Source organism: Manis pentadactyla (genome assembly GCF_030020395.1).
Source record: "Manis pentadactyla isolate mManPen7 chromosome Y unlocalized genomic scaffold, mManPen7.hap1 SUPER_Y_unloc_6, whole genome shotgun sequence".
Taxonomy (NCBI): Eukaryota; Metazoa; Chordata; class Mammalia; order Pholidota; family Manidae; genus Manis; species Manis pentadactyla.
Window position 1 is genome coordinate 400,795 of NW_026644611.1, and position 25,220 is coordinate 426,014.

The 25,220-nt window shown below is 38.7% G+C and overlaps 1 protein-coding gene across 1 annotated transcript in view; it reads right to left on the minus strand.

The window, feature by feature from the left end:
• The window catches only part of LOC130682322 (transcription initiation factor TFIID subunit 1-like), a 137,471-nt gene that overhangs the window by 24,909 nt on the left and 87,342 nt on the right, over positions 1 to 25,220 (minus strand). Inside the window, 6 exon segments of the mRNA XM_057496704.1 lie at positions 12,686 to 12,770; positions 12,845 to 12,934; positions 13,559 to 13,681; positions 14,765 to 14,832; positions 18,370 to 18,547; positions 18,845 to 18,943. Coding sequence (XP_057352687.1) covers positions 12,686 to 12,770; positions 12,845 to 12,934; positions 13,559 to 13,681; positions 14,765 to 14,832; positions 18,370 to 18,547; positions 18,845 to 18,943 — 643 coding nt within the window.

Consider the following 25,220-nt stretch of genomic DNA (forward strand, 5'->3'; position numbering starts at 1 on the left):
TGCTGGGTATAGAAGCCACAGGGCATAAATATGCAAAGAAATAAAAAGCTAACCATTTCAAACAATAAGGCTTCTCTCTCACTGACCAACTTAACATTTCCCTGTATGGCCCCGGAAGATGACTGGTTAGCCAGAGACGGGAAAGATTCCTCAAGGGAGGAACAACCTAAGACAGGCACAGTCGCAGGGGGGTCATCAGGTGAGAAATTGGGGATCAACAGAGGTGAGGCTTAGAACCTCACCCCCCCTGTTCTGAGAGAAATCTTCTGCATACGTGGATGTTTTATTGCCCTGGTCTAGCTTGGATTAACACATAGTCTACAGGCACACACCTGATCATCTACATTTGCTCTCTTACAACACTAAACTATGTTTTCTACCTTTATCTTGTATCTACCTACCACTTCAGCATTTTATTAAAAATAGTAATAATAAAGAGAGAAATGTGGTATCCACATATAAATCAAGTATAAAAACCAAATGAGTATTCATATTTGAACTGACTCTTTAGAGTTCATAATGCATGAGCAAAACCAAAAAGTTTCTGTGATGACTGCTCTTGTACTGTTCACCATGTAACTTATTCATTATGTAAGAATTTGTTCTACATGTAAGAACTTGTTTGTTATGCCTCAGAAGATTGGAGACTCACGAAAATTAGGCTTGGGGTGGATTAATGATTGTGCATTGAGCATTGACTCCCCTATACAGAATTTTATTGTCGTTAACAACCATTTGATCAATAAATATGAGAGATGCCCTCACAAAAAAAAAAGGAGAAGAAAAAAGAAAAAAAAAAAAAAGGACAGACTTCCAATAAAAAAAAAAAAAATTTAAATGCAGAAACCTCATTCAGTTTTCATTTGCACCAGGCAAAGAGGAGATGCAGTTCTTGTTTAGTATTGTTTTCTGAACGAGACAAAAAAACTATGGTAAAGGATTTACAATTATTTAATACAATAAAATGAAATACTACAATGTTAAAAAAAAAAAAAAAAAAACAGAACAACAACAACAACAAAAAATCAAGAGGCAGGTCCTTATCCTTGATGCCCTTCACGGCCTCATGAAGAACATGTACAGAAACTCCTAATCTCAGTAACACACAAAGTACTATGGGATGATAGAGAAAGGAGCACCCGTGTCAGAGAATGAGACAGTGTTAAACAACACTTCATTAAATTTGTTCTCAGCAAGTCAACAATGATACACTATCTGTCAAATCCAATGAACATTTTTCAAACTTGAACTTAGAAGCCCTGTGTTAAATATGCAACTGAGAATCACTTCTTCCTCAAAACTCTCTAATCCTGTGTTTTCTATAATACCATTTTCCACTCTTTCCTGGTACTGTGCCTCTATCTTTGGCCATTACTTCATTTAGTAGCTATTTACTCAGCATCTACTATATGCCAAGCATTATCCTAAGCACTAGGGGTATTAAGCAGACACATGCGGCTTTCACAGAGCTTACAGCAATCACTTAATAGATTTAGATCACTAAGTCTAGCTGTGCCCGTTTTTCTTTCTACACTCTTCACACAACTCCACACGATGCCGAACTACAATAGCTTATATAGAATAAACATGGGGTAAGTTAACATTGATTGATATCCCTCATGGTAAGGTTTTGTTTTGTTTCTCCTAGCACTACATGATTGCTCTGAAAATACATTACAGAGACCTCAAGGCTAAAGGAAAGCATGTTTTTCTGTATGTCCTTTTCCTAACAAACAACCTTTATTGTCCCAAATGGTAATTTAAAAAAAACATGGACTTGATTATGGGATTAAAGATGCCACTGTGAGAGGTGACACAGAGACCTCCTTCCAAAACCACGTAAAATACAAAAATATAGTTAATACAGATAATCCTAAAAGAGCAATAGGAAAGAAGGCGGTGCCAGACTGCACACACCTGGAGAAAACACAAGACCTCACAGAACAGTATAACATACCAAAGCCATGATCTGGAGGGACCCAAGCCCTTCCTCCACCTAAGCTCACCGGAGGCAGGAAGAGAAACAGAGCAGGGAGAGGGCAGAGGCCTGGGACTGCTGAACAGCCAGCCCTGGATATCTGCTTTGGGAGCACAAACCTACATTGCATGGTGCTCTGGAGATTGGTGGGGTTGAAAAGCTAAGACAGGTGGAATACGTGGAGAGACTGAGATTCCAGCTGTTTGTGGAAAACGGGGATCCACATCTCGCTGCTCTGGAACAAAAGAAAGGCAGGCAGTCTGAGAGACTTCCTAACAGTGAGAGAGAGGGCTGCTAAAGGGGCAAGGATTGCACACAGCTTGCTGCTCAGGAGAAACGACAGATGGATAAAATTGTACAGGCACACTCTGCCCAGCAGGCTGGAAACTTTCAGGAGCTTCAGGCGCTCCATCCCCCTGCCTGGCTTCTTAGCTGCCAGGACCCCGACCGAGATACGCAGCCTGCTGCACCTTCCTCCTGGCCTGCTGGCACTGGCTCACAAACAGGCAAACGCTATGGAGGCATCAGACCAGCCAGAGGGAGGCCCCGCTTACGGCAGCTACAAACCCAAAGCACAGAGGCTTACACTTGTGTGCTCGGCCCACTGGTTCAACAGTGGAGACAGGCACAGCAGATGGGAATCAGGAAATAGCGCTTTCCTACCCCCAGGCACCAGGGCCACTCCCCTGCAACCCCCAACATCATTCCAGGGACTGAGGAGCTCCAGAAATTAGAGCTTCTGTGCACTAGAGGGCGCCACATACAAATATGAAACACCAAAGGAACCTGGTTCAGACCAATATATCACAAGCACCAAAAAAAGGCCTAAGTGAAACTGAACTCATTGTTCTTCCTGAAAAAGAATTCAAAATAAAAATCATAACCATGCTCATGGAGGTACAGAAAAATATTCAAGACCTCATAGACGAACTTAGATGGAGATTCATTTCTTAAGAAATCCCATATCTGAAGTGAAACATACGATGGAGGAATTTAAAAGCAGGTTAGATGTAGTAGAAGAGACAGTAAATGCAACAGAAACTAAAGAGGACAACAAAAAAGCTGAGGCACAGAGAGAAAAAAGGAACCCTAAGAATGAAAGAATATTGAGAGAACTGTGTGACCAATCCAAATGGAACAATGTTTGCATTACAGGGGTACCAGAAGAAGAAGAGAGAGAAAATAGGATAGACAGTGTCATTAGGAGGTAACTGTTAAAAACTTCCCCAATCTGGGGTAGGAGATAAGTCTCTCAGGCCATGGAAGTGCACAGATCTCCCAACACAAGGGACCCAAGCATGACAACACCAAGAAATAAAATAATTAAAATGGAAATGGTCAAGGATAAGGACAGACCATTACAAGCAGCCAGAGAGAGAAAAAGCGATCTTCTACAAAGGAAAACCCAGCAGGCTATCATCAGACTTCTCCACAGAAACGTTACAGGCTAGAAGGGAGTGGCATGATATATTTAATGCAATGAAGCAGAAGGGCCTCGAACCAAGAATAATCTACAAGCAAGATTATCATTTAAATTTGAAGGAGGGATTAAACAATTTCCAGACAAACAAAAGCTGAGAGAATTTACCTCCCACAAACCATCTCTACAGTGTATTTTGGGGGACTGCTATAGAAGGAAGTGTTCCTAAGGTAAACAGCTGTCACCAGAGGTAAGAAAATCAAAGTAGAGAAAGAAGAGATAATTACTATGCAAATACAAAATTAAATCAACTACCCCCAAAGTCAGTCAACAAATACACAAAAAGTACAGAATATGATACCTAATATATAAAGAATGGAGAAGGAAGAAAAAGGAATTAAAAAAAAAACCTTTGGATTGTTTTTGTAACAGCATACCAAGTGAGTTAAGTTATTAGACCCTTAGATAGTAAGGAAGCTAACCTTGAACCTTTGGTAACCAAGAATCTAAAGCCTGCAGTGGCTATAAGTACATACCTATCGATAATCACCCTAAATGTAAATGGTCTGAATGCACCAATCTAAAGACATAGAGTCCTGAATGGATAAAAAAACAAGACCCATATATATATATGCTGCCTACAAGGGATTCACTTCAAACCCAAAGATGTACAAAGACTGAAAAGTGAAGGGATGAGAAAATATATTTCACGCAACTAATAGGGAGAAAAAAGCAGGAGTTGCAGTACTTGCGGTATGGTGGGTGACTCGATAATATGGGTGAATGTAGTAAACCACATCGTTTTTCTTGTGAAACTTTTACAAGAGTGTATATCAATGACACCTTAATAAAAAGAATTAAAAGAAAAAGAAAAACATGGAATTTTTGTATCCCTAATATATTCTGGTGCATATTTGCTGACTGGCATATTGTACTATTTCACTCACCACAAGTACAAGACTTTAAGTAAAGATGCTGCCTTACACCAAAGATTGCTATATCACTATCTATGAGCTCAATACAGTATGTAAGAGAAGAGGGCTTGCTACTAAGTTACAGACATCACATACCTAGTCTATCCCCTAAAGAATTCTTGATCAAAGCAGTATTCTCAGGGAAATGAAATACCAAATGACAAAGGGAATGATAAAAGGGGGAGTCCAGAAAGAGGGTATAACCATTACAAATATATATGCACCCAATACAGGAGCACCAACATTTGTGAAGCAAAAACTAACAGAAATCAATTACCAATGGGCAATCTCCCTCTAATACAGCCACCGTACTCTTAAAAACAAAGGTAGATTTTTTTTGAGAAACCGTCATAATAACATTCATTTAACTCTTGCCCTTTTGAGAGTCACACATGAACTAATTTTTCTTTTTTATTTATTTATGATATAAAATTTTGCCTTAAGTTGCATGCTTGAATTTTACAGATTAGTGAAGACTTTCAATATCACCAGTGTTGGAAAGGTTGTAGGGAAATAGGCATTTTCCCTCGCTGTTACTTTTACTATGAACAGGCACAATTTTTAGAACATAACTTCAGAAAATCTATTAAAATTTTCAATAGAAATTGTGGTATGAGTGCACAATGATATCAATGAAACGTAAAAATAGTAAAAAGCTACTTGCAAACCAGCATTACAGAAATAAATTAAATGCCAAACAGGTAATAGTTAAACAAATTATGACACATGTATCTATACTGTAGAAGACATTAAAGGATGATAGAGATCTCTAGTACTAACAATAAGACAGGATGAGTAAAGAAGTCAATTCCCCGAAACTAGTATGTAGGTTTAACTCGATTCCTATCAAAGTCCCAGCAACAGTTTTTTGTAGATACAGACAAGATTCTTCTAAAATTTATGTGGAAAGGAAAAAGAATAGGAAAACAATTTGGAAAAAGAATAAAGTGAGGGGAATCACTCTATCTGATGGTGACACTTACACAGCTTCAGTAACCACAACAGTGTGCAGAGGATAGATGCACAGACCAGAGAAGCTCAGGATGGCGGCGTGAGTAGACCAGCAGCAATCTCCTCCCAAAACAATATATATTTTTGAAAATACAACAAATGTAACTACGCCTAAAAGAGAGACCAGAAGATACAGCAAAACAGCCAGGCTACATGTACATCTGCAGCTCAGCATCTCATGAAAAGGGTAACATTCAAAGCCGTGACCTGGCGTGACCAGAGCACTCCTCCCACCCCACCCAGCTCACCAGCGGGAGGAAAAGAATTAGAGTGGGGAGGAAGTGGAAGCACAGGGCTGATAAATAACCAGCCCTAGTAATCTGCACTGGGAGCACAGACAGACTTGCATGCTGTACTGGATATTACAGAAACGGAAACGTAAAATCCGAGACAGAGACTGCGAGCGGCTCCCCAGAGCTGACTCCCTGGGACAAAAGAAAAGCAGGTGCTTTTTAAAAGTCTTAAAGGGACAGGGGCTTCACAGCGGGATGGAATCGTCCTGGCACACTCAGCCCACCAGGCTGGGAATCCTAAGGAAACTGAGGTGCCCAAGCCCCTGGAGGGTAACCCAGCCCTAAAGCCCATCGTGGCAATAAGCAGCCTGCCATTCATTCCCCTCTGCCAGCACTGAAAGCAAACAGGCAGGCCAGCCACAGCCAGGGAGTAGCCAGAGCGACCCCGCCCACAGCAACCACACAGAGTCTCCTCCCAGCATGTAGCTGCCCAGCACAGATAGAGGAAGCCGGATCAAGGCAGGAAGGGGCACTGTTCCCACAGAAGAACACACACTACGCATCCACAACTCCCCGCAGGGATCTAGGCTAGCCCGAGGGATGTGCCACCCACGGCAACTCAGGAGATTATCCCAGACACTGCTCCCTACCTGTGAGTAACTGGCACAGGAAGGGACTTTGTTCTCCCACCTATCACACGCACCACCTGCTTATGACCACCTCCATCACCATGAAAAGGCAGAAGAATCTGGTCCAGTCAAGAATCACTCAGACAACCCCACAGAGAGGGCCTGGGGAGACAGATATAACCAATCTTCTTCAAAAATAATTAAAAGTAAAGGTCATAACCATGCTGATGGACCTGCAGAGAAATATGCAAGAACTAAGGGATGAAGTCAGGAGGGAAATAAAAGAAATGAAACCATCACTGGAAGGACTTAAGAGAAGACTGGATGAGGTGCAAGAGGCGGTTAGTGGAATAGAAATGAGAGTATAGGAATACAGAGAAGCTGAGGCAGAGAGAGATGAAAGGATCTCCTAGAATATAAAGAGAACTGTGTGACCAATCCAAATGGAACAATATTCACATTATAGGGGTACCCCAGAAAAAGAGGTGAGAGAAAAGGGGATAGAAAGTGTCTTTGAAGAAATAATGGCTGAAAACTTCCCCATACCGGGGTAGGAAATAGTCTCTCAGACCATGGAAGCACACAGAACTCCAAACAAAAGGGACCTAAGGAGGACAACACCAAGACATATAATAATTAAAACGGCAAAGATCAAAGACAAGAACAGAGTATTAAAGGCAGCCAGAGAGAGAAAAAAAGGTCACCTACAAAAGGAAACCCATCAGGCTGTCATCATACTTCTCAACAGAAACCTTACAGGCCAGAAGAGAATGGCAGGATATATTTAATGCAATGAAACAGAAGGGCCTTGAACCAAGAATACTGTATCCAGCACAATTATCATTTAAATATGAAGGAGGGATTAAACAATTCCCACACAAGCAAAGTTTGAGGGAATTTCCCTCCGACAAACCACCTCTACAGGATATTTTAAAGGGTATGCTCTAGATGGAAGCACTCATAAGACTAGAATAAAACACCTAACATACAAAGAATGGAGGAGGAAGAATAAGAAAGGAGATAAACAATCATCACACTGTGTTTATAATAGATTAATAAGAGACTCAACTTAGACAGTTAGATACTAAAGAGCTACCCTTGAACCTTTGGTAATCACAAATCCAAAGCTTGCAATGGCAGTAGGTATGTATCTTTCAATAATCAACCTAAATGCAAAAGGACTAAATGCACCAATGAAAAGACACAGAGTAACTCATCCATATGCTGCTTACAAGAATTCACCTCAAACCCAAAGACATACACAGACTAAATGTCAAGGGATGGAAAAACATATTTTATGCAAACAATAGGGAGAAAAAAGCAGGGACTTCAATAGTTGTATCAGAAAAAATAGACTTCAAAACAAAGAAAGTAACAAGAGATAAAGAAGGACATTACATAATGACAAAGGGAATGAAAAAGGAGTGAGTCCAGAAAGAGGATATAACCATTATAAATATATATATGCACCCAATACAGGAGCACCAACATTTGTGAAGCAAAAACTAACAGAAATCAAGGAGGAAATAGAACGCAATGATTCATTCTAGGAGACTTCAATACAACATTCACTCCAAAGGTCAGATCCACCAGACAGAAACTAAGTTAAGGACACAGAGGCACTGAACAACACACTAGAACAGATGGACCTAACACACATCTACACAACTCCACTCCCAAAAGCAGCAGGATACACATTCTTTTCAAGTGCACACAGAACATTCTCCAGAATAGACTACATACTAGGCCACAAAAAGAGCCTCAGTAAATTCAAAAAGATTTGAAATACTACCAACCAACTTCTCAGACCACACAGGTATAAAACTAGAAATAAATTGTACAAACAAAACAAAAAGGCTCACAAACAAATGGATCCTTAACACTATGCTCCTAAATAATCAATGGATCAATGACCAAATCAAAATAAAGATCAAGCAATATACGGATATAAATGAAAACAACAGAACAAAGCTCCAACTTCTGTGGGACACAGCAAAAGCAGTCTTAAGAGGAAAGTGTATAGCAATCCAGGCATATTTAAAGAAGGAAGAATAATCCCAAATGAATAGTCTAAAGTCACAAATATCTAAACTGGACAAAGAAGAATAAAAGAACAAATGAGGCCCACAGTCAGCAGGAGGGACATAATAAAGATCAGAGAAGAAATAAATAAAATTGAGGAGAATAAAACAACAGAAAAAAATTCATGAAACCAAGAGCTTGTTCTCTGAGAAAATAAACAAAACAGATAAGCCCCTAGCCAGACTTATTAAGAGAAAAAGAGAATCTACACAAAACATAAATAGAAATGAGAAAGGAAACGTCACAATGTACCCCACAGAAATACAAAGAATTACTACAGAATACTATGAAAATCTATATGCTAATAAGGTGGAAAACCTTGAAACAATGGACAACTTCCTAGAAAAATACAACCTTCTAAGAGTGATCTAGGAAGAAACAGAAAACCTAAACAGACCACTTGCCAACAATGAAAATTGAAGCGGTAATGAAAAATCTACCCAAGAACAAAACACTGGGCCAGATGGATAGACCACTGAATTTTATCAGACATAAAGAGAAGGCATAATACCATTCCCTTAAAGTTTTCCAAAAAATAGAAGAGGAGGGAATACTCCCAAAGTCATTCTATGAAGCCAGCATCACTCTAATACCAAAACCAGGCAAACGCCCCCAAAAAAAGAAACTTACAGACCGATATCCCTGATGAATATAGATGCAAAAATACTCAATAAAGTATTAGCAAACCGAATTCAAAAATAAATCAAGAGGATCAAACACCATGATCAAGTGGGATACATCTCAGAGATGCAAGGATGGTACAACATTTGAAAATCCATCAACATCATCCACCACATCACAAAAACAAGGAAAAAACCACATGATATCTCCACAGATGCTGAAAAAGCATCTGAAAAAATTCAACATCCATTCATGGTAAAAACTCTCAACAAAATGGGTATAGAGGGCAAGTACCTTAACATAATAAAGGCCATATATGACAAACCCATAGCGAACATCATACATAACAATGAGAAGCTGAAAGCTTTTCCTCTAAGATCAGGAACAAGACAGAGATTCCCACTCTCCCCACTGTTATTCAAAACAGTACTGGAGGTCCTAGCCAAGGCAATCAGACAAAACAAAGAAATACAAGGCATCCAGGCTGGTAAAGAAGAAGTCAAACGGTCACTATTTGCATATGACATAATATTGTACATAAAAAACCCTAAAGAATCCACTCCAAAAATACTAGACAAATACCTGAATTCAGCAAAGTTGCAGGATACAAAATTAATACACAGAAATCCATGGCTTTCCTATACACTAGCCGAAAGAGAAATCAGGAAAACAATTCCATTCACAATTGCATCAAAAAGAATAAAATACCTAGGAATAAACCTAACCAAGGAAGTGAAAGACCTATACCCTGAAAACTACAAGACACTCTTAAGACAAATTAAAGAGGACACTAACAAATGGAAACTCATCCCATGCTCTTGGCTACGAAGAATTAATATTGTCAAAATGGCCATCCTGCCTAAAGCAATAATAGAGTTTCAATGCAATGTCTATAAAAATACCAACAGCGTTCTTCAAAGAACTGAACAAATAGTTTTAAAATTCATATGGAACTGTAAAAGACCCAAAATAGCGAAAGTAATCTTGAGAAGAAAGAATAAAGCAGGGGGGAATCTTGCTTCTCAACTTCAAACTCTACTACAGAGCCACAGTAATTAAGACAATTTGGTATTGGCACAAGAACAGACCCAAAGACCAGTGGAACAGAATAGAGAATCCAGACATTAACCCAAAAACATATATAGTCAATTAATATACAATAAAGGAGCCATGGACATACAATGGGGAAATGACAGCCTCATCAACAGCTGGTGTTGGCAAAACTAGACAGCTAGAGAATGAAACTGGATCACTGTCTAACCCCATACACAAAAGTAAATTCAAAATGGATCAAAGACCTGAATGTACATCATGAGACCATAAAACTCTTAGAAAAATACATAGGCAAAAATCTCTTGGACATAAACATGAGCGACTTCTTCATGAACATCTTACTCTGGGCAAGGGAAACAAAAGCAAAAATGAACAAGTGGGACTATATCAGGCTGATACCATCAATAGAATAAAAAGGTATCCTACAGTATGGGAGAATATATTCATAAATGACAGATCCGATAAAGGATTGACATCCAAAGTATATAAAGAGCACACCCACCTCAACAAACAAAAGCAAATAATCCAATTAAAAAATGGTCAGAGGAGCTGAACAGTCAGTTCTCCAAAAAAGAAATTCAGATGGCCAACAGACACATGAAAAGATGCTCTGCATCACTAGTCATCAGAGAAATGCAAATTAAAACCAAAATGACATATCTCCTCACACCAGTAATGATTGCCGCTATCCAAAAGATAAACAAATGTTGGTGAGATTGTGGAGAAAGGGGAACCCTCCTACACTGCTGGTGGGAATGTAAATTAGTTCAACCATTGTGGAAAGCAGTATGGAGGTTACTCAAAAAACTCAAAATAGAAATACCATTTGACCCAGAAATCCCACTCCTATAAATTTACTGTAAGAATGCAGGAGTCCAGTTTGAAAAAGACAGATGCACCCCTATGTTTATCACAGCACTATTTACAATAGCCAAGAAATGGAATCAACCTATGTGTCCATTATCAGATGAATGGATAAAGAAGATGTGGTACATATACACAGTGGAATATTATTCAGCCGTAAGAAGAAAACAAATCCTACTATTTGCAACATGGATGGAGCTAGAGGGTATTATGCTCAGTGAACTAAGCCAGGCAGAGAAAGAGAAGTACCAAATGATTTCAATCATCTGTGGAGTATGAAAACAAAGAAAAAAACTGAAGGAGCAAAACAGCAGCAGACTCACAGAACCCAAGATTGGACTAACAGTTACCAAAGGGAAAGGGACTGGGGAGAATGGGTGGGAAGGGAGGGATAAGGTGGTGGAAAAAAGAAAGGGGGCATTATAATTAGCATGTATATTTTGGGGGGTGGCATGGGGAGGGCTGTACAACACAGAGAAGACAAGTAGTGATTCTACAGCATCTTACCACTACTGGCTGATGGACAGTTTCTGTAGTGGGGTATGTGGGGGGAGCTTGGTGAATGGGGGAGTCTAGTAAACAAAGTTCCTCATGTAATTGTAGAGTAATGATACCAAAAAAAAAAGTCTTCACTTGGATGCTCTGCCTCAGTACAGCACAACCCAGATTACATCTACCACTTCTCCAAAACTACTCTTCCTATATTAATCAGTGGCACCAGTTCCCCAAGTCGAAATTCTGGATGTCATCTGGTTTATCCATCCTTCCAAAAATGTAAGTTTATTTTTTTTTAAATTATGAGCATGCTCAATTTTAAAAATCCAAACACTAAGTACACACAAGAAAAAAGTGAAAATTATCCTCCAACTATCCCTTTTATAGCTCTCACCTGTGGCAACAACTGAGCTAAAAATAGTGACTGATCCCTTTACATGGGGTATGTGCTCTCCAGTTCATCAGTCCCTATTGAGCCCAATGTCACTCAATGACGTCCTCCTCTATGGGATCTGAGTCTGCAACCCCCTCTATACATACCATTGAGTAATCAGTTTTCAACAATACATGTCGGATATATTTTGATATATGCCTTATTTGTTAGCTCATCTACATTTTGATCACTAAACAGTATGTAGTAGGTGCTCAATCAGTGTTTAGTTATTGACAAGCAAGTCATTCAAAACTGAACTTCTGTCAGATTGTTTTATCACCTAACCCTTAAGGTGAAAGTGTTCTGTCTGTGTCTGAAGTGTACTTTGTCCTTCTAATATAGCCCTTGTCAAGCTGCATTTTAACTTTGTCTACCAATTAGAGTGTGAATCACATAAAGAGAGTGACTCTGTCTTTCCTATCGGTAGATTAAGTAGCTAGCACATAAGTAAGTAGCTGGCTGGCATATATTATTCAATCAGTTCATGTACTGAGCAAAAACTCCATGGTTTGAAGAAGCTCACCATCACCTACAGTCACATATTTTCGTTAAGTTTCATCTAAGTGCCTGGGGCATTGGTGAGTTTTATATCTCATGGAAAACACTGATGGCTCAAACCTCAAAAAGATATTCATTTGATTTTCATTTTCATCTCATTTTTTGTGCTTTCCAAAGTTAAAAAGTAAGTGTGCATTGCCTTTTCATCATTAAAATTAGCAAACTTTACAGAGTATGTACACTAAAGTATGTTTTTTTAAAAAAGGCAAAGTCACTTGACTGATTCTGCTATCAATGCTCAAAGCTATTTCATGCACTTAAATTTTAATAATGCTAACTAATATTGGAGGGATAGACTGATGGAAAGAGGGAGGGAAAAAGGAGAAATACCCACCATTGTACTTAACACTGTTGGCCAGAATAAGGTTGACATCATCCAGAAAGCTGTCCCGACCCTGATACTTGTGCTTGGAGATATTCTGTGATTAAAAGAATCAGATGTGCATACAAAGTTACTTGATTCCAAAAAGACATTTTAGAACAAACCACTCACCTTACGTATAGTCTCTAAATCCACTGGACTCACAATCACTTTGTAATAATCTGGAATGAACTTATTAACTGGGTGATGAAATGGCCAAGACTAGTTAAAAGAAAGCATGAGAAATAATTAAATGAAAAATCATTCTTTATACCAGAAATTCTCAACCTAATCACTAATGTTCCTAAGAGTCTGACAAAAGCTATGAACTCTCTCCCCAGAAAGACATAATCACATAAAACTTTGCATATAATTTAAGGGGTTCATGGAATCCTTTAAAGGTTCCTATGCTCTGATAGGGTAAGATCTCCTGCTCTATACTTACAATTAAAATTTCTTATCCCCAGCTCCATCCAGACGTTTTATAGCATTGCACATATATAACATATGCCTACAACTGTCATTTGTCATGAAGCACCTCTAAATTCAAAGCCTCCCACTAGCTGGCATCCTAATCTCTCTACAGAGCTTCTCAGGAACATTGAAATACTGAATGGCAACAATAGGCAGAATAAGCCTCTATATCCATAGGGTTCTTGGCCTCTTTGATTTCAATATTTCAATGATAATGCCTCACAAAGCAAAAAGGTTGGTTTTTAAAATTATATCACTTTGAATCGATAAATACCACCCTCCAGACTCCCAAACATACATAATACATGCAAATCCTATTGTTTTCCTTCCCCCTGTACTGTATTCACAATATTTAGCATGAATACCACTTACATCTGCAACTGCCATCATTTTCTGGGTGACTATGTTGTCTAGAATGAAAGAAAATGCCATTTGGTCATCATGATCCAGCAAGGGGTTGATAGCTTTCTCTAAATGAGCCAATTTGTCTTCTTTCTGACAGAAAACAAAGCAAAAGAAAAGACAGCAGTTTTCCTGAGGTGTGATCACCACAGAAAATTAAGGAGAATTTACAATTCAGTTGTCCATTTCCCTTGAGCCAGAAAGTCTAACTCTGAATTGTCAGCTACTCAGTTCCAGGCAAAAAGTCCAGATAAATGATACTCCAGTAAAAGATCAAAGAGAGGTATCAACCAATACATTCAAAAGCATCAAAGGGATATACCAACCACTCTCTTAGGTACTCTATCTTCTATTCCTATAGATCACCAAAAATATAATTCCTGGGTCTCAATAGCTTAGCTCCCACAACAAAAACACCTTGACCAAGTTAGATTTTAATATCATGTTCTTTCTGCTACAACACTATTGCTGAAAGCACTGAACACTTTATTGGTGAATACTGACTTCTCTATAAGGGAATCTAACCCAATGCACTGATTTAAGACTATACTAGGAAAAAATTGTTTAAATTATTCCTCATCCTCACAAACACTTAGTATTTTCAGGGTTTTGTTTTTTTGTTTTTTTTAAATTTTAGCTTCAGGTATGTATGTTGGTTTAAATTTGCATTTTCCCAGTGATCAAGTTGAGAATCTTCTCATGTTTATCGGTCATTTGGTAATCCTCTTTTATGAGATGTCTACATATTTTTATAAGCTTGTAAGGGCCTTTTCCTTTTTTTTTCTTTTGGTAAGAAGATGGAATATAGACACATTATCTTTTAAAAACTAAAATTCCTCCCTGCCAGAACTGTCTCTTAGCTCCAGCTGACTTCCTGGGAAGTCATTTTCCTTGGCCCTTTTTGAAGAGTTATGTGGGTTCTAGATTTTAATCCTAGCTCTACTATTTAGTAGTCATGGTGCCCAGGGCAAGTCATTTTCTTCTATGAACCTCAGGTTTTCATCTACAAAAAGGATTGGTCTATATGATTTCTAAGGCCCCTTCCAGACTCTAACATACTGAAGATATGCTACGCCCACACTCCTCTACTCCTCTTTCTGTTAGTGCCCTACTTCCTCAACCCTGCTCCCACCACCTTCAAATTATACTGCCTTTCTCTCATTTTAAATGTTTTACCTCTTTGAATTTTTCATCACAGAGATCCAGCATGGATTGAGAGATCTGGGTCAGTGAGTGCTTCGGACCTAAATTACAGCAGAACATTATGAGAGGGGACCATTAAGACAGGAGCTGCCAATACCTCTTCAGATTCATAACACATTTCCTCAAGCACCTAATACAACTATGTGCTGCCAGGCACCAGCCTTGCTGCTGAGTCAGACAGGTATACTAGTCTTAGCTCCATTTTCCAGGGCTTAACACAGCAGGTCCACACTATGTATGAATAAACTAATTTTAACTCTTCCTTATTTGTGTATCTCCACACACAGTAATACTATTAATACTGCTGCCTTTAATACCTTGTAAATGATACTATAGTCAGGGAATGACAATCTGCTGAAAGATGGCATGATTTATATCTTTCCATACTTAGCATATAAAATTTGTGATTGCAATTTTCATTTACAGAACTTCTGGTTTATGATGTCCTCCCAAAATATGGCTAATCCAAAGCCTTTGCCACACAACAATCCCTGTCCCATCTCAGACTGTTATTTTAGTTTCCCTGAACTCCTTTAGGAAAATCCTTGAATGATCTTCTACACTCCTCCTACTTACAGTTGCCCTAATTTAAGCAAATTTAGTGTAAGATGGTGATATCAGTGGATACATGGCAGCTGAACTCATGAGAAAGAAAGAGATAGGAAATGATTAGATAAAGTCCCCCCAGAAGAGGGAGAGGATTGAGGAGGAACAAGTGGTCAACAGTGCTAAATGAACTTTAAAAGTTCAAGAAAGTTATTCTTAGCACACGATAAAATGTTCGACAGCAAAGACAAATATTGTATGATCTCACTTCTATGTGGGATCCAAAAAAATCAACACCACCACTACCAAAAATCCAAACTCACAGAAAAAGAGATCAGACTCATCAGAGGTGGGGTTGGGCAAGGGAGTTATAGGAAGGTGGTCAAAAGGCACAAACTTCCAGTTATAAGATAAATTAAGGACAAGGGACATAATGTACAACATGATGACTGCTGTATGAATATATAGGAAAGTTGTTAAGTATATTTTAAGAGTTCTCATCAAAATGAAGCAAAATTTTTCTCCTTTTATTGCACTTGTGTAAGATGGTGGATGCTAACTAAACTTACTGTGGTAATCATTTGACAACACATGTAAGTCAAATTACTATGCTATACACTGAAACTTACACAGTGCTGTACATCAATTCTATTTCAAAGACGGAGGGAAAAAAGGATGCTCAACATCATTAGTCACTAAGGAAATGCAAATGAATACAACAGTAAGATACCACTTCGTATCCACAAGGTGGTTAAAATAAAAAAGATGGACAATAAATAACAAGTACTGACAAAAAATGTGGAGAAATTGGAACTCTTACTATACACTGGGATTGTAAAACAGTGCAGTTGCTCTGGAGAAACAGTCTGGCAGTTCAAAAGCTAAACACAGAGTTACCATCTGTTACAAGCAATTCCACTCCTAGATATTTATCCAACAGAAATTAAAACAAATATCCACATAATAGTTTGTATATAAATGTTCACAGCAGCATATTTGTATTAGCCAAAAAGCACAAACAACCTGGTGTCCATAAATTGATGAACAGATTTTTAAAAAACAGGGTCTCTGCACAAAGGAATATCATGTGGTCATAAAAAGAGGTAATAAATACCGATACATGCTACAACATGTATAACACACATTAAAACTGACCAGTTTAAGTGGGTGAATTATATAGCGTACAAATGATATCTCAATAAAGCAGTTTAAATAAAAGGTATTTCTGAAATAGGCCATGTGATCCACCCACAGTTAGGAGGCTGCTAGTACTTCTGCAGAAGGCCATTGCAGAGTTGTGAGGTACACATGGGAAATGAGTAAGTGGAGGAGTATATGGAGCATGGTGGTCAAGAGCATAGGCTTTACATAAGATATACTTGTACTCACATCTCTGCTACTTTTTAGCAGTATGACCACCACCTTGGTCTGAGGAACAAAGAAGACTGAGCTATAGAGGGATGTAAGGCTATAAGACAGTCCTAACTTTAAAATTTTCTTCCTTCTTTTTTTTTACTAACATCTCCACCTAAATGACCCAGAGATAACTCAAACTCTGTATTTTCAAAGTCAATACTTAGCTTTCCATTCCCCTTCCAATCTGATTTTAGTTTTAAGTATTTATCCTTGCAACTTGAATGACAGTTGGACCTAACAAAGTTATTCTTCCCTTGTCTATGTGTCTGGCACTCTGCTAGGTCCTGGGGATACAAAGATGAGTAAGACATGGTCTCTCTAGGAGGACACAAAGTGGTGGGAGAATCAGACATATAAGTAATTATATGTAACATAACAATACCTAAAAACATAGATTTAATTGTGCTGGAGAGCAAAAGGACAGAAAAATGGATACTTTAGGATATTTGAGTAACTCCTCATGAAGAGATGATATGAACTGGTCTGGAAATATGAATGGAAATTTACCACTGAAAAGGAAGAAAGGACACTCCAAGAGCAAAGACTGTACAAAGACATGAAGAAATAGCATAGGATATTTAGTGAAGTATGTGTTGAGTGTGGCAGGAGTCTACAGTAGTTGTGGGATCCAGTCACAGGTGATGAGACTAGATAAATGGGTTAGGCCTGCTTGTGAAAGGTCTTCAAATCTAGGTACTACTACTGTCCCAGTTGTACAGATGAGAAAACTGAGGAGATTAAAGAACTTGTCTGAGGTAACTCAGTTAATAAGCGGCAGAGCCATTACTCATACTCTGGCTGTACTCTTAATCCCTACGTTTATACATGAACCTATGGTCAAGGACACAACTAGAAACTAGAAAATTTTATCATTTACATGCAGAAGCTATATTTTTACCCTCTTTTAAGACTCAGAAAACAGATTTCCTCCTCCTTGCCTCCCCAGCTTTTGAGCAAAATGGACATATAACTGCCCCTACGTTAAAAGATCTGTAGATCAAATCAAAGATTCACATACAGAAAATATGGTCACAAGTGCAGTTTCTGAACAGGTTCCATCCACACAGTCTCTCTCCCTTCTGCTTACTTAGGCCCACTTCTTCCCCCACTACTCACCATGAAATTCTTTCATTTCAACAGACACACTCCAAATTATACAGAGGGTGCATTAGAAAGTGGGAATAAGTGGCAACACTATTTGTGACTTCAATGAGGTGTGAGGGAGGACTTGATGATACGGGTAAATGTAGTGATAACCACATTGTTTTTCATGTGAAACCTTCATAAGAGAGTTTATCAATGACCCCTTAATAAAACAAAAATCTCAAGCTTGTCCTGAGAATTACAGTATGTAAGTAAATAGATATAAAGCGCTTAACACAGTGCATGGCACTTAGAAAATGTTAAATAAATGTTAGCTATTTATTAGTCTCTTCTAAAAAAAAGCAGTATTTATTAAATGACTAAAACATGTATGCATGATTTTCATAACCCCAAAAAGCCTCAATACATTGTGTGTCCTTTCAGTGTCCAAGCTAGTCTGAATTTAGGACTATTAAGGGATAAATAAGGATCTGAAAGGTGACCTTTGTAGTCAAGGATCAGGTGATTCTTACCATTGTAGGTTGCACTGTTTTTTACAATTAGTTCCAAATGGTCTCTGAACTCTTTCCGAGATGGGTAGAGGTGTTTACGCACATTTTCACGGAGTGTTTGTAAGTCCATTGGTCGAGTGATAATTTTGTAGTAGTCCTTGACAATCTTTCCATTGACTGGAGTGTGGAAAGGGTATGTCTGTGCAAACAAAATCCAGCACCATTAATGAGCAAAGAACACTTGCCAGAGCCAGTTCCTGAAAACTCACATTTTACCTGTCTAAGTGGCTATCAACTCTCAAAGGAATCTTTCTAAATGGAACAGGTCTGACTTCCTCTTTAACTAAACTGTTAAAGAAAAAAACGAAACAACTGTATACCGAAAAATTAGGAGGTCCAGGCAGGTATGACTCTATCTACTGCCCTGTACCTGTAATCATACACAGAAGAAAGGGCCTTGCAATCCCTACTGTAGATATGTATGCAATGAACTCACATTTGGAAACTCTCTCATATCACTGATGATACACTCCAAGATGGAGGACAATGTCACCATGGGGTCTGTCTGGCGCTGGTGAATGGACTTAGGAGGTCTCTACAGAGAAACATGAAATACGAATGCTACTTTTTTTATTTTTAATTTTGGTATCATTAATGTACAATTACATGAGCAACATTATGGTTACTACACTACCGCCATCATCAAGTCCCCACCACATACCCCACTACAGTCACTGTCCATCAGAGTATCAAGATGCTATAGAATCACTACTTGTCATCTCTGTGTTGTACTGCCTTCCTCATGATCCCCCCCTACATTATGTGTGCCTATCATAATGCCCCTTTTTTGCTCATATCCCTCCTTTCCCAACCATCCTCCCCAATCCCTTTCTCTTTGGTAACTGTTAACTCCATTCTTCGGTTCTGTGACTCTGATGCTGTTTTGTTCCTTCAGTTTTTTCTTTGTTCTTGTACTCCACAGATGAGGGAAGTCATTTGATATGTCTTTCTCCGCCTGGCTTATTTCACTGAGCATAATACCCTCTAGCTCCAATACCCTCTAGCTCCATCCATGTTATTGCAAACGGTAAGGATTTATTTTCCTCTTAAGGCTCAATAATATTCCATTGTGTATATGTACCACATCTTCTTTATGCACTCATATACTGATGGACACTTAGGTTGCTTCCATTTCTTGGCTATTGTAAATAGTGCTGTGATAAACATAGGGGTGCATCTGTCTTTTTCAAACTGTGCTGATGCATTCTTAGGGTAAATTCCTAGGAGTGCAATTCCAGGGTTAAATGGTATTTCTATTTTGAGTTTTTTGAGGAATATCCATACCCCAGCAGTGTTGGAGGGAGGGTTACCCTTTCTCCATATACTCGCCAACATTTGTCGTTGTTTATCTTTTGGATGGTGGCTATCCTAACTGGTGTGAGGTGATATCTCATTGTGGTTTTAATTTTCATTTCTCTGATGATTAGCGATGTGGAGCATCTTTTCATGTGCCTGTTGGCCATTCTCAATTTCTTTTCTGGAGAACTGATTGTTCGGCTCCTCTGACCATTTTCTAATTGGATTATTTGCTTTTTGTTTGTTGAGGTATGTGAGCTCTTTATATATTTTTTATGTCAATCCTTTAGCGGATATGTCATTTATGAATATATTCTCCTATACTGTAGGGTACCTTTTTGTTCTATTGATGGTTTCCTTTGCTGTACATAAGTTTCTCAGCTTGATAAAGTCCCACTCGTTCATTTTTGCTTTTGTTTCCCTTGCCTGGGAGATATGTTCATGAAGAAGTTGCTCATGTTTATGTCCAAGAGATTTTTGGCTATGTTATTTTCTAAGAGGTTTATGATTTCATGACTTACATTCAGGTTTTTGATCCATTTCGAATTTACTTTTGTGTATGGGGTTAGACAATGATCCAGTTTCATTCTCTTACATGTAGCTGTCTAGTTTTGCCAACAGCAGCTATTGAAGAGGCTGTCATTTCCCCATTGTATGTCCGTGGCTCCTTTATCGTACGTAAATTGACCATATATTATTGGGTTAATATCTGGATTCTCTCTTCTGTTCCACTGGTCTATGGGTCTGTTCTTGGGCCAGTACCAAATTGTCTACATTATTGTGGTTTTGTAGAAGAGATTGAGGTTGGGAAGTGAAATCCCCTCTACTTTATTCTTCCTTCTCAGGACTGCTTTGGCATTTAGGGTCTTTGGTGGTTCCATGTGAATTTTAAAACTTTGTTGAAGTTTGTTGAAGAATGCTGTTGGTATTTTGATAGGGAATGCATTGAATCTGTAGATTGCTTTAGGCAGGATGGCCATTTTGACAATATTAATTCTTCCTAACCAAGAGCATGGGATGAATTTCCATTTGTTAGTGTCCTCTTTAATTTCTCTTAGGAGTATTTTGTAGTTTTCAGGGCATAGATCTTTCACTTGGTTAGGTTTTCTCCTAGCAATTTTATTCTTTTTGATGCAGTTGTGAAAGGAAATATTTTTCTGATTTCTCTTTCAGCTAGCTCATCGTTAGTGTATAGGAAAGCAACAGATTGCTGTATATGAATTTTGCACTCCACAAATGTTCTGAATTCATATATTACATCTAGTAGTTTTGGAGTGGAGTCCTTAGGGTTTCTGATGTATGATAGCATGCCATCTGCAAATAGTGACAGTTTAACTTCTTCCTTAACAATCTGGATGTGCTTTATTTGTTTTTTCTAATTGCTGTGACTAGGATATCTAGTACTATGTTGACTAACAGTGGGGAGAGTGGGCATCGCTGTCTTGTTGCCAGTCTTACATGAAAAGCTTTCAGCTTCTCATTGTTAAGTACAATGTTGGCTGAGTTTTTGTCATATATGGCCTTTATTATGTTGAGGTATTTGCCCTCTATACACATTTTGTTGAGAGCTTTTATCATGAATGGATGTTGAAAATTTTGGAATGCTTTTTCAGCATCTATGCAGATGATCGTGTGGTTTTTGTCCTTCAGTTTGTTTTTTGTGGTGTATGATGTTGATGGCTTTTTGAATGTTGTACCATCCTTGCATCCCTGAGATGAATCCCGCTTGATCACGGTGTCTGATCCTCTTGATGTATTTTTTTATTTGGTTTGCTAATTTTTTGTTGAGTATTTTTGCATCTATGTTCATCAGGGATATTGGTCTGTAATTTTTTTTTTAGGGGTGTTTGACTGGTTTTGGTATTAGACTGATGCCGGCTTCATAAAATGAGTTTTGCAGTATCACCTCCTTTTCTATTTTTTTGAAAACTTTAAGGAGAATGGGTATTATGTCTTCTCTAAAAGCCTGATAAAATTCAGCAGTGAATCCATCTGGCCTGTGGCTTTTGTTCTTGTGCACTTTTTTTATTACCGATTCAATTTCATTGCTGGTAATTGGTCTGTTTAGATTTTCTGTTTCTTGCTGGGTCACTCTTGGAAGGTTGTATTTTTCTAGGAAGTTGTCCATTTCTTCTAGGTTTTCCAGCTTGTTGGCATATGGGTTTTCATACAATTCTCTAATAATTATTTGTATTTCTGTGGGGGATGTCATGATTTTTCCTTTCTCATTTCTGATTCTGTTTATGTGTGTAGATTCTCTTTTTCTCTTAATAAATTTGGCTAGGGGTTTATCTATTTTGTTCATTTTCTCAAAGAACCAGCTCGTTTCCACTGATTCTTTCTACTGTTTTATTTTTCTCAATTTTATTTATTTCTGCTATACTCTTTATCATATCCCTCCTTCTGTTGACATTGGGCCTCATTTGTTCTTCTTTTTCAAGTTTCAATAATTGTGACTTTAGACTATTCATTTGGGATTGTTCTTCCTTCTTTAAATAGGCCTGGATTGCTATATACTTTCCTCTTAGAACTGCCTTCACTGCATCTCACAGAATTTTGGGCATTGTGATGTTGTTTTCATTTGTCTTCATATATTGCTTGATCTCTGTTTTAATTTGGTCATTGATTCATCGATTATTAAGGAGCACATTGTTAAGTATCCATGTGTTTGTGAGCCTTTTGTTTTCTTTGTACAATTTACTTCTGGTCTTATACCTTTGTGATCTGAGAAGTTGGTTGGTAGAATTTCAGTCTTTCTGAATTTACTGAAGCTCTTTTTATGGCCTTGTACGTGGTCTATTCTGGAAAATATTCCATGTGCACTTGAGAAGAACGTGTATTCCCCTGCTGCTTTTGGGTGTAGAGTTCTGTAGTTGTCTGTTAGTTCCATCTGTTCTAGTGTGTTGTTCAGTGCCTCTGTGTCCTTACTTATTTTCTGTCTGGCTGATCTGTCCTTTGGAGCTAGTTGTTTGTTGAAGTCTCCTAAAATGAATGCATTGCACTCTATTCCTTCTTTAATTCTGTTAGTATTTGTTTCACATATGTCAGTGCTCCTATGTTGGGTGCATATATATTTATAATGGTTACATCCTCCTGTTGAACTGCCCCCTTTATCATTATGTAATGTCCTTCTTTTTCTCGTGACTTTCTTTGTTTGGAAGTCTATTTTGTCTGATACAAGTACTGCAACACCTGCTTTTTTCTCCCTATTGTTTGCATGAAATAACTTTTTCCACTCCTTCACTTTTAGTCTGTATATGTCTTTGGGTTTGAGGTGAGTCTCTTGTAAGCAGCATATATATGGGTCATGCTCTTTTTTCCATTCTATTACTCTGTGTCTTTTGATTGGTGCATTCAGTCCATTTACATTTAAGGTGATTATCGATAGATATGTACTTATTGTCATCGCAGGCTTTGGATTCAGGCTTACCAAAAGTTCGAGGGTAGCTTCTTTACTATCTAACCATCTAAATTTAACTCAATTGTGCTATTATAAACACATTCTGATGATTCTTTATTTCTCACCCTTCTTATTCTTTCCCCTCCACTCTTTATATGTTAGGTGTTTTATTCGGTGCTCCTTTGTATTTTCCTTGACTGATTTTGTATATAGCTGATTTATTTTTTGCCTTTTGTTTGTATTTGGTTGGCCTGCTATCTTTGCTGTGATTTTATTTTCTCTGGTGACCTGTATTTAGCCTTAGGAGTACTTTCATCTAGAGCAGTCCCTTTAAAATATCCTGCAGAGGTGGTCTGTGGGAGGCAAATTCCCTCAACTTTTGCTTGTCTGGAAATTGTTTAATCCCTCCTTCAAATTTTAAAGATAATCATGTTGGATACAGGATTCTTGGTTCAAGGCCCTTCTTTTTTATTGCATTAAATATATCATGCCATTCTCTTTTGGCCTGTAAGGTTTCTGTTGAGAAGTCTGATGATAGCCTGATGGGTTTTCCTTTCTAGGTGACTATTTTTCTCTCTCTGGCTGCATTTAATACTCTGTCCTTGTTTTTGTCCTTTGCCATTTTAATTATTATATGTCTTGGTGTTGTCCTCCTTGGGTCTCCTGTGTTGGGAGATCTGTGGGCTTCCGTAGTCTGAGAGACTATTTCCTTCCCCAGCTTGGAGAAGTTTTCAGCAGTTACTTCTTCAAAGCCACTTTCTATCCCTTTTCTCTCTCTTCTTCTCTGGTACCTCTATAATGCAAATATTATTCCATTTGGATTGGTCACACAATTCTCTTAACATTCTTTCATTCCTAAAGATCCTTTTATCTTTCTCTGGCTCAGCTTCTCTGTATTCCTGTTCTCTTATTTCTAGTCCATTAACAGTTTCTTGCACCTCATCCAGTCTCCTCTTTACATCCTTCTTTTTATTGTTTTGTTTTTATTATCTCCCTCCAGAATTCATCACTTAGCTCTTGCATATTTCTCTGCAGCTCTATCTGCATGGTTATGACTTTTGTTTTTAATTCTTTTCCAGGAAGATTGGTTATATCTTTCTTGCCAGGCCCTCTCTCTGGCAATGTTTGAGAGATTTTGGACTGGACCAGGTTCTTTTGGCTTTTCATGGCAAGAGAAGCGATCACTGGCAAGTGGCGCATGTGTCAGTCGGGAGAACATAGTCCCTTCCTGCTTGCTGGTCAACTTGCCCTTCTCCGCTGCCTGTGCCAGTTAACCACACACAGGGAACCATCTCTGGGTTAATACCCTCAGCTGCCGTGCTTAGTGTGGCCCTTGGGATAGCTCAGGGCACTGCCAGGGGTTGCAAGCACATGGCATGTTCTCCTATGAGAACGGCACCCCTTCGTCCCTTCTGGACTTTGCGCCAGTTTCCTGTCTCTGGCACAAAGCCTCGGGGTCTGGCCCGGTTAGCTGCATGCTGGCAGAAGACTCTGTGTGGGTTTCTGTGGGTGGGGCTGCTTCACAGCTGGTCTGCAGCAATTTCCTTGCAGTGAGCTGTTTCCTTGCAGTGCCGGTGGAGGGTAACAAATGGCAGCCTGCTTATTGCCATGAGGGGCTTCGGAACCTCATTGCCACCCAGTGGATTAGGGTGTCTGACGTTCCTTAAGATTCCCAGTCTGCTTGGATGCATTTGCTGGGACGATTTTGTCTACCTGTTAAACCACTGTCTCTTTAAGACTTGTAAAGCACCTGCTTTTCTTTTGTCCTAGGAGAGCCAGCTGTGCGGACCCGCTCACAGACTCTGTCTCAGACTTTACTTTTCCATTTCTCTAATATCCAGTACACTATGCAATGTTTGTCTGTGCTCCCGGTGCAGATTACTAGGGGTGGTTATTTAGCAGCCCTGTGCTTCCACTCCCTCCCGACACTGATTCTTTTCCTCCTACCCGTGAGCTGGGGTGGTGGGAGTGCTCAGATCCCGCCAGGTCACGGCTTTGAATCTTACCCTTTTTGTGAGATGCTGAGCTCTCGCAGATGTAGATGTAACCTGGCTGTTGTACTATATCTTCTGGTCTCTCTTTTAGGAATAGTTGTATTTGCTGTATTTTCAAAATA